At 35.9% G+C, this 9,775-nt stretch overlaps 1 protein-coding gene across 3 annotated transcripts in view; it reads right to left on the reverse strand.

The window, feature by feature from the left end:
• CHD1 (chromodomain helicase DNA binding protein 1) overlaps window positions 1-9,775 on the reverse strand; it is a 53,723-nt gene that overhangs the window by 33,976 nt on the left and 9,972 nt on the right. For all 3 annotated transcript variants that reach the window (XM_035888450.1, XM_009648662.2, XM_035888451.1), the window contains exons 3-4: window positions 1,916-2,120; window positions 826-930 (exon numbers count right to left, since the gene is read on the reverse strand). In XM_035888450.1, coding sequence (XP_035744343.1) covers window positions 826-930; window positions 1,916-2,120 — 310 coding nt within the window. The remainder of the gene's footprint in view (window positions 1-825; window positions 931-1,915; window positions 2,121-9,775) is intronic.

The raw sequence follows: 9,775 nt of genomic DNA on the forward strand, positions 1-9,775 counted from the left end.
TTCCTAAACCCAATCTCACCAAGATTAAGTTTAGATTAAGTTTTATCCTGAAAAATACCTTTCAGAGAAACAGTACTTAACAATAGCTGTAAATTAATGTTTTAATGATAGGCGATTAAATGCTGTGTTTTAAGTTTCAGTGACAAGCTTCTAAACCAGACAAAACCACAAATCTAACCAAATGAGTGTGACTACACTGCACAGGTTTTGTAATGGAGAAAACCCCTGCTTTATGAATACGTTCCATGTCATAGTCACTGATATCCTTAAAAGATTCTCCTGCTGCACAAAGTCAACATTTTTGAGCCTATGATTTAGGTGTTCAAATACCTAGAACACAGGTGTCATTCTTAAAATGCAAGAATTCTTTTGTAGTAATTGCTAGAAAATTTGCAAAAATGTAGTTTTCTGCTCCATATAGAACTTTTGAAAACCACAGCAGCTACCTTTATACAGAAACAAGTTGAAAAAAATGTTTTAGCATTTTGATCTGTATTTACAAAACTCAAGAAGCCAAAAATACAATGCAAGACAGTACTGTGTGGCTTGAAAATATTGTTCATACATCACAGATTATCTACCTAAAAATACTACATAATTGAGGCTGCTATAATTCTGCCACAACTCACTTGAAAACAAGTAACAGAGATATTTTTACTATTCTTTATAAAAACGTCTGTTATTTGAATGTTACTTCTATAGACTAAAACCAGACTTCTACACACACTTAGAGACTATAACTTAGTTCTATGTAATTTTATTCTAACACATGAGACAATGAGGCAGGCATGTTTACATTTTAAAAATCTAAATTACATTATTCACCTCTTCTGAACCACTGTCTGATGAGGCTGCCTTTTGTTGTTGCTGTTGCTTCTTGAGCACGGCTGATCTTTGCACAGCAAGTATACTTGGACTAGACTTCCAAAACTGAACAGGAATGGAGATGCAAGAGTCAGTTAAACACACTAAAAGTCTTCATTTTACCACATATTTACTTTTCCCAAGCAGTATCACTATTAAGACTGATCTTAAATTTTGTCAGTTAAAAAAAATCACTACAAAATACTGCATACGCTATTAACATCAGACAGCTTTTTAAAGTAGTAAGATTTCTGCAGAAGAGATTGTTACAGAATAGTTGCCAGGACAATTTCTACAGCACGTTTAACAATAGTTGTATAGGTATTGTGAAGGTAAAAGATCTATAAAGTAAATTTTTAAACTGACCCAGACAAATCCTTTCAGACCACTTAGCTGAAGTGTTTCATACAGTAATACTGAAGTACACGAACAAAAATATAACAAAGAATCCTTAATGGTCTTCAATCATTGTGGTAACTAGTATTTGAGTACCTTTTGTCTACCACCCCAAGTAAGTCCATGTAACACAGAAAAGCACAGGTAATTTTGATGCACTGGATTTAAGAGATTTCTAAGCACCACTTTTTCCTGAATTTAGCTGACTTACTGATAAAGAAAGCCAACTGTATGTAAGCTTGAATTTTTTTGTACAATCATTTATTGATATAAGGAAACCAAACATTAGGAAACAATGGAAAAAAGAGAATTTCAGAAATAACAACATTATGTATGCCTGTGTCTTCTGTAAGTGCCAGTAAATTAGTGCATGCTGCTGCATGATGAAATTTAGGTAAGCATTTAACTCAAAATACTTACAAATGTGAGAATTTTAAAAGCATCAATTCAAGTGCTTATCCATGAGAAACTGAGCCCAATGTTTAAGACAGCCAAACACATGCATTCACTAACCCAACCAAATCAAAATCTACTTAAAACCACTTTATTACCTCTTTTTTTTTTAAATATAAACTGCTCTTGAAAGTAGCTGCACAGAATGATTTTTTTAATAGTTTTTTCCCCCACTAAGGGTTCATTTGTATGTTTTGTTTACCTCAGATCCATCTACTTTTGGTGGCTTAGCTTGAATTTGTTTCTTCTCTCTAGATGTGTCAGACTCCGATTCTGACTGAGTGCCCGACTCTGAACCAGAGTCAGAGTCACTGCTGCCTGACTGGCTGCTGCTTCCATCACTACTGCTTCCAGAGCTTGAACCAGATCCAGAGCCTGATGCTGACCCGGAATCGTCATCTGATTGGCTGCAATGAGAAGTTAGTATGACATTAGACAATTGCCAAGGTAAAAGGATTAAAAGAAAAAAAGTTGCCTTACCTTCGCCTATAAATCAATTGTTAAGTTAGACCAGATGAATGGGTAGCATACAAATGGAAGCAGTTGATTAGATAAATTGAGATGAATAAAGTTAAAAATAAACAAGAAATGAGAATTCAGACTGTAATCAGATACTCTTTGTGAAACCTAAAAAAAGCAAGACAAAGCAGGAACATTCAAATTAATATCAAGGAGTCAAGCAAGGGAAATAAAAGTGGTAGAAATGTTTCTTACCCATGCAAACTTTCCACCCCCTCCAAAATCTTTGGCTCCATCAAACCCCATATACACATACACACCTCTTAACAGTTAAGACCTGTCCAACTAAAATATAAAAGATTTTTCAATCTTTATAGATCAGCAGTACTCCTTAAAAAAACCAATTTTGTTGCACATGTCTCTCTCTCAATAAAAAAAAAAAGCTATGCAGACCATGTTTTTCTGTTAAAACAACAGCAGTAAAATTCCCCATGTAGACAACTCTGAATTTGCCATTGCCACACTGACTTGTGCCAAGGTGCTTTCCTTAGCATGTACTTGAGCTGCCAGATTATTCCACCTGCATATTCATTTTACACCAGATTTAACATACTCTGAAAGCACAATTTTAAAAAATGAATATTTATTTTACGATCATTCATAAACTTAGAAACATCTTGTTTCCTACAACAACTTCATAAAGCAGCTGAGTTAAAATTTTAGTAAGATTCATCATTAGGTTAACGCTACCATATTTCAAAGATACCATAAGAAACAGCATTAGAATCACACCACCACAGAGCAAAATAATTTCAAATTATGTACACATGAACTGCAAACTCTTAAAGAGTAAGCATGAAGCCAGGATTGAAAATGATAAACCCAAAAGCTGGTATCAAAACCTGGCCAATCTCTGCCAGCACAATTCATATGGCTGCCAGTCAGCTGAAGGTGGGGTGGGGTGGGGGGGAGAGGGCAGATTCATCATCCTCTGCCCAAAGACATACTTAACTGACAATATTTTAAAACCACAGAGCAAAGCAAAATCACTCCTCTTTCTGGTTTTGCTAACACCAACAAAACTGTACCAGTAAAAAAGAAATTAAGCTGTTCATAAATAGGCTCCTGTAGACTGCACCTCAATCAACCATCTGCATCCGTCGACTTTGAAAGAAAGCTACAGAAACAGACCATGATGAAGCTTCCCTGTTCTGAATGGGGAGATATGGAGAAACATGTTGCTGCTTGGTTTCCCTGCACATGCAGAGAGGAAAACTGGGAAGCAACAAGGCTGCTCCCAAACTTCCTATTTCTGTCATCAAATGGCTTACTTCAGGCACGGTGCTACATTAACCTCACTTGCCAAATAAGCAGGGCACCAGCTATGGAATATGACCAGACTTTAAACTGTTTACCAGAAATTAATGGCTCTCCATGACAATCTTCTGAAGAGATTTTAATTGTAATAGTGGTCTTGTACACAAATGTTACCTTACCTTTAGCACGGGATAAATCAGACCATTATAAAACAACAGCGTTTCTCAGCATAGCTAAGTGCCACAAAATTCCAGTTTACTTAAGATAAGTGAGCAAAAATCATGTCAGTCAGATTCACAGTTGTTGGGAAATTTTAAGCGGTTTGATGTTCTTCAATGTGGGAATTAAAATTAAGTGGTAAGTTCAAAACCAAGGGCACTGAGATAGGGAAAAAATAGATAATGCTAGTTGCTCTGGGGTTGGATGCAAAACCCCCAACTAATTCCAAATCTTTTTCTTTATGAAGAGATCAGCTGTCATCTGAAGCATCCATTAAGTAATACCAACCTATCAACAGATGTGGATCATAAAATATTCAATATTCAGACAAAACATTTAGACTTCTTATCTTGCCAACTAGCTCTCAATGAAGCTGGGAGTTTGGGAATGAGTTCCTGTTAGGCTTATAAGCAGGACCAGCAAAGTAAGAGCTATTTCATAATCCCCACTTCTCATAAGAAATTGGCCTGATTTGGACAACAGCAGACTAATACAACCCAACTGCATATCAACTAACAGTAATATCTGACAAGACTAAAAATCTTCAAGTGAGAATTCAACCACATTACTAATAAATGCAAGGCTACAAAACAAACCTGCAGGTAGAAGTAAAAAGGATGGGGAGAGAAAGGAAATTACAAGAAACAATAACAAATAATAGTGTTCACCACAACTGATTTAGGGCTTGCCTAATGATACCGTGTATGAATGACAGTGAAGGATCACTACTGTAGAGTAACAGCTAATTGGTACATAGCACAGAGAAAAACAGAAAAATAAAATTTAAAGGCCACAGCATCAATAATGTCTTACTAAGCTTTCTTATCTCAGTGTTAAATCAGCACAAGGAAATGGGAAAAGACAAACTGAGTAGCAGCAAGTAATTTTAAAACCAGGAAACAGCAAGGACTTGCTAAAACATTTATCAAATCTTAAGATGCTATGGCAGTATTCATAAATGCTTAAAAAGAGTTTGAAATTAACTAGTAAAAAGCACTATAGGAGTTAAATCACACAAGACTAGTCTACGTTAAGCAGAGCTTACTTCAACTGTAATCATCCAAATTAATATAATGTTTGAAACCATAACTAGAGTTTCTGCCTGTATACCTCCTCACATGCACCACATACTCCCAAAAGTCTTGACGCAACTACAGTGCATACAAAAACCAGGTAAGATCAACAGATGTGACTTAATTTCTACTGAATTGTGAAGAACTTTCCTGTTCACTGGCCACAGGATAAGTAACTGATAGGCTCTGAGGACTACCAGCACATGTTTATTTCATCATATCCTTTCACAAGATGTTTCAACCTGAGCTTCAGCACAATGTTGACTTGGAGGCACAACCTCTACAAAGGCAGTACTATAATCCCAGAAACCTAAAGCTCTTGTTTACAAAGGAGATAGGAAATGGGGTAATACATGAGTAAGTTCTTCATAAACATATGCAATAAAGACACACTGTAGATCATTGAGGCAGTACTGAGCAGCACTACATGGCATGTAATACCTGTAAATCCCCAAGAGCTGCAACAGTCTATACATCAAAGGACTTTCCTCTGAGAAATTTAAAGGATTTGAACCAACAGTAACAGCGATGGGGAACCCAAGGCAAAACACACGTTATACAAGAAGAGTTACAAGTTAAGTGCTCAGTTTTAGGCGTAAAAAATATTTTCAAAATTAGGGATAAAATTGGTATTTTTCTTTTTATCACGTAAGTTACTATAGTCAAAGATCCAAAAGAGAGCATGTTTATGCCAAGATCAAAATATCACACACTTGTGTGTAGACTGTGTCCTTGCTTTTCCTGTATTAAAAAAAAAGAAGTTGGTCTAACACTTCTAATGATAATCTTCTTTCACAAAATGTAATAACTAATATATCATCATTTCAAACCATGATACTGATTTTTTTTTATTTTTTAAAAGAAAACCTTACTACTAGCTAATTCCAAGCCATTTTACACTAACGCTGTGTTTCTGAAGAATAAGAAACTTAGTTCAGCCATTCTCTCTGTCAAAGTCACTGCCTCTGCTCTCACAGAAATTTCTTAAACTAGGGGGAAAAAAAAAAAAAAAGAAAAAATGGAAAATTCATTTCCTAACCAAACAATCTGGAAATTACAGCAGTTAAAAGAAAACCTTTTTGTATGCACACCACAAAAACCAAACCCAAACCCCAACTTCTATTGCCTAACAGGACTAGCTACCTATTCAAACAGAAATGGAATAGAAATTCTCAGCCTAAGACTTATTTCTTAATTATCTCTAAAGGTAAGTATCTACAAGGCAGGCAGAAAGAAAGAAAGAATATACTTGATTACTAACTGGGTTTTTTTCTGGGGTTTTATTTATGTCTCATGGGAAACAGTTTTAGACAAGCATCAGACCAGACTACCAACTTCCCAGACTACTGATCAACTTCTGATGTAAAGGAGCACCTTATTTGTTTTTTAAATATACTTGCAAAAATACTTGTAAGAAAGCAGCAGCAATAAAGTAAAAACATAGACCTAGCCAACTTTTTCTAAAAATCAAGAAAGCCACCAAAATATGCAAAGACTTGCTTGGAACAAAGGAAGAAGTTTTATGTGAAGAGGAGAAATAAACAACTACCTTGCCCCTCACAACAAATGGAGGCATTTTCTAGCCATGACTCTAAAGCAGTGTCCATAATGAAAAAACGGGATACTGAAAATGAAACCTTAGTAAAAAAACTATTGTAGCAGTAGTTTTCAGTTTCAACTTCTATTCAGCATAGATATTAGCAGTTGTTACACCGTATCAATTCAACATCCAGAGACCAATCTTTCCTAGCACTTTGCCTCTGCAGATGTAAAAATCACTGGGACATTATCTGTACTTGGCTTTTTATTTTTGTTTCACATGTAGTGCTGACATAGACAAAATTTAACAGTGAGTCATCACTTCTCATTATCATATGAGCAGGACCCAGAGTCACCCTGCCTTAGGACTTTACTCAGAAACAAAGTATCTCTGAAAGCCAGCCTCCCTGGTGAGAGACAATCCACACTTCTGCTAACTGATGTGAGGAATGACAGGATTTAACTAAAAGCTTTACCATCCTCTAAGGAGCCAATCTTTCAGCTGTTTTATTTGCCCTAGGGTGTTCATGAAAGAGAAACAGCTCCCTCCTCTCCCAGCCTCACCACATTTCAATGTCAAGACAAAACCACTGGCACACTAAGGCAGTGGTGTCCAGGAGGCGTGCAAGACAACTCACAGGGCTATGCAAAGAGAATATTGGAACTTCTATTTAGAATTATTTTTAATCTTAAAAAAAAAAAACCAAACACAACCGCCACAAAAAAAACCCAGGAACCCCACCAAAACAAAAAAACCCACAATAAATGAACAACTCAGGAAAAGAACAAAACCAAAACCAAACCGCCACCAAAACCCTCTACATACACAAATTCAGCTTTACAAACATTTACTGTATGTATTGACACTGGCAATTTTACTCAGCCTGTATGTCTGAGGGTCCTGTGTCACCTATGGTAGGTGACATGTCCTGAGGGAGGTGTGTGCTCTGGGGGGCGAGGGTGGCGCAATCACTCCTTCATTCTCTTTCTGTGCGCTGTGACGTACGCAGTTTGCTGCTGCCTGGTTAAGTGGATTTATGGATTATATTACACTTAGTTTTAACAAGACTAACCCCCACAAAATGGAGAAGTGGTTTAAAAAGATGCCTGCAAAGAAGTGGTGGACTGATAATAAACACTAACACTGTGAGCGCAAGTGAACAACTAGAAAATGGTAGAGCTGACACTTCTGGTACAAGCTCTTAATTGCTTCTGACAAGAAGTTGAAGCATCCTTAGTGTATATTGTGCCTTGAGATATAAGATTGAAGCAAAAAATTGGAATTATCAAGACTACGTGAAATATGTATTTACATCTACTATTGTTAACAATTAACCTCATCCTTAGTGTATATTGTGCCTTGAGATATAAGCTCGCGATAGTATGAAGCCATCCCAAACAGCAAGGCTGTTAGCATTTTAACCATGAAAAAGCAAACTGCTTTTCAAGAGAAACTCATGCTATGGAGAACATTCTGAAAACATGTTCAGAAAGGTTTCCATCATTATGTGATTTTATTGCCAAAACCAATGCGTGTCACCTATAAAAGCTATCATGTCTGTACACTTAAAAAGCTGGAGACAGAAATTTCTAACCTGTTTAAAAATCTTCAAAAAAGTTTCAGTGGGTTTTGAACCCATTTGTTAAAAACATAAAACTGCAACCCTTTCTGATGAATTTGCCAGAACTGACTGACACTAGGGCAGACGGAAATTTACTAGTCAAATTTTAAGAAAAAACATTGCATAAATAGTGGATAGGACTGAAAAAAACAGTATCATGATTTAGTAAACATAGCCAACGATGCATTTCTTCCATTTGGATCCATGAACCTTTGTAAGGTATCTTTTTCAGCTATGCCAGCCATTAAAACCTAGTACCAATATAAATAGAACTTAGAACCATACCTTCAAACCACTGTATCAAAGTGTTAAACCAAGATTTTAATAAATAAGAGTATTCATAATAATTTTTTTAGTGGGTGCAAAAAGGGGTTTTTGGCCATTAACAGAATAAAACATTTTCAATTATTTAATCTTTATTTCATCTTTTCAAAATTTCTATTTCTTCCATATGTTTTCCAATGTAGGTATTAGTACAGCAGTATACATATATAATTTATAAATACATATACATACACTGGAGGTCATGCTCAAGTATTTTCATTGATAGGAGTGTGCAAACAAAAATTTTGGAGAACACTGTACTAAGGGATGAAAAAAAAAATATTAATGGAGAGAATTCTTCCCTTCTCCCTAACCCAGACACATTAAGAAAGCCTTGGCTATTACACATGAACATAAATCTGTAATTGATTTCACAGGATTACCTATGACTCTTTTCCACATAAGCAGTAATTTACAGTAAATCCTCGCATGTTAAATGCTAACCCTAAAAGTAAAGATGGAATTATTTTAGAAAAGGTGTACACACATTTATACATGCACATGCATTCAAGAAGAAAACTTAATCTGTCATCTCACAGGAAAGAGGAATCTTGGGAACAACGAGCTTAAAAGTTTGTCTTTAACTGCTAATACCTTTGCTCTGAGTTTCAGCAATTTTCACACAGTTCAAACAATGGTAAAAGCAGTAGTATGAGCTACCGCACTTTGAAAATACTCTCATTCCCCATCAATACATTCACCTGGTGGTGAAAGTTCTACAAGAATAATTTTTTCTGACATAGCTATAGCTGTTGTATTTGTTATAAATAATCAATGGAAGCTACCATTGCAAACCAAATGATAAGTGAGAGCGCTTTGCACTTCACACTGTACTAAAATCTGACTTTTAAAATAGGTGCTGCTTTAAAAAAAAAGACAAGAGAACCCTGCCTGACAGTTTTACTTGCATTAAATAAACAGAACATAAGTTCTGTAATAACGATGTTAAAACATAAATTCAGAGAGATAATAGCTGTGAGGTAGTCATAACACTCTTTGTCACTTTCTTTTCCACCTTTGCCTCTGGGGTTCCTTAATTTTCCCTGCATTTTTTGAGGCATAGTCTATAAGCAATTCCTCCTCTAGGTAAAGAGCTTTTAAGTATTATCTGATGTAGCCTAGCTAGGGTCCATAATTTCACTAACTTTTCTTGTGTGAGTAATGCCCATTAGTGCAAAGTAGCACCACTGACCTCCACAAAATTAATCACCTGAACTGGCACTACTAATTACCGAGATTCTGGTATCACATCTCTAGGGGTAGGATACAAGGAACATTAAATATTTCCTCAACCAAGGATTGGAATACTGTCACAATTACCTGCCACCTGCTGTCTAATGCTGTTAAATATATATTATCTCAGGAACAGCAATTCTGGTCCCCTGCTCTTCAGAGTTCCCTTTACAGAAAAGCAGAGGCAATGTGCTTTATTACCATTTTCTCTTCCTGTACAGGCCAGGGTCATTGCTTTTGCTTAAGATGCTTTTACTTAAGATGCTTTTACTGGAA

This window comes from Egretta garzetta, unplaced genomic scaffold, assembly GCF_000687185.1.
Source record: "Egretta garzetta isolate BGI_Z169 unplaced genomic scaffold, ASM68718v1 scaffold271, whole genome shotgun sequence".
Taxonomy (NCBI): domain Eukaryota; kingdom Metazoa; phylum Chordata; class Aves; order Pelecaniformes; family Ardeidae; genus Egretta; species Egretta garzetta.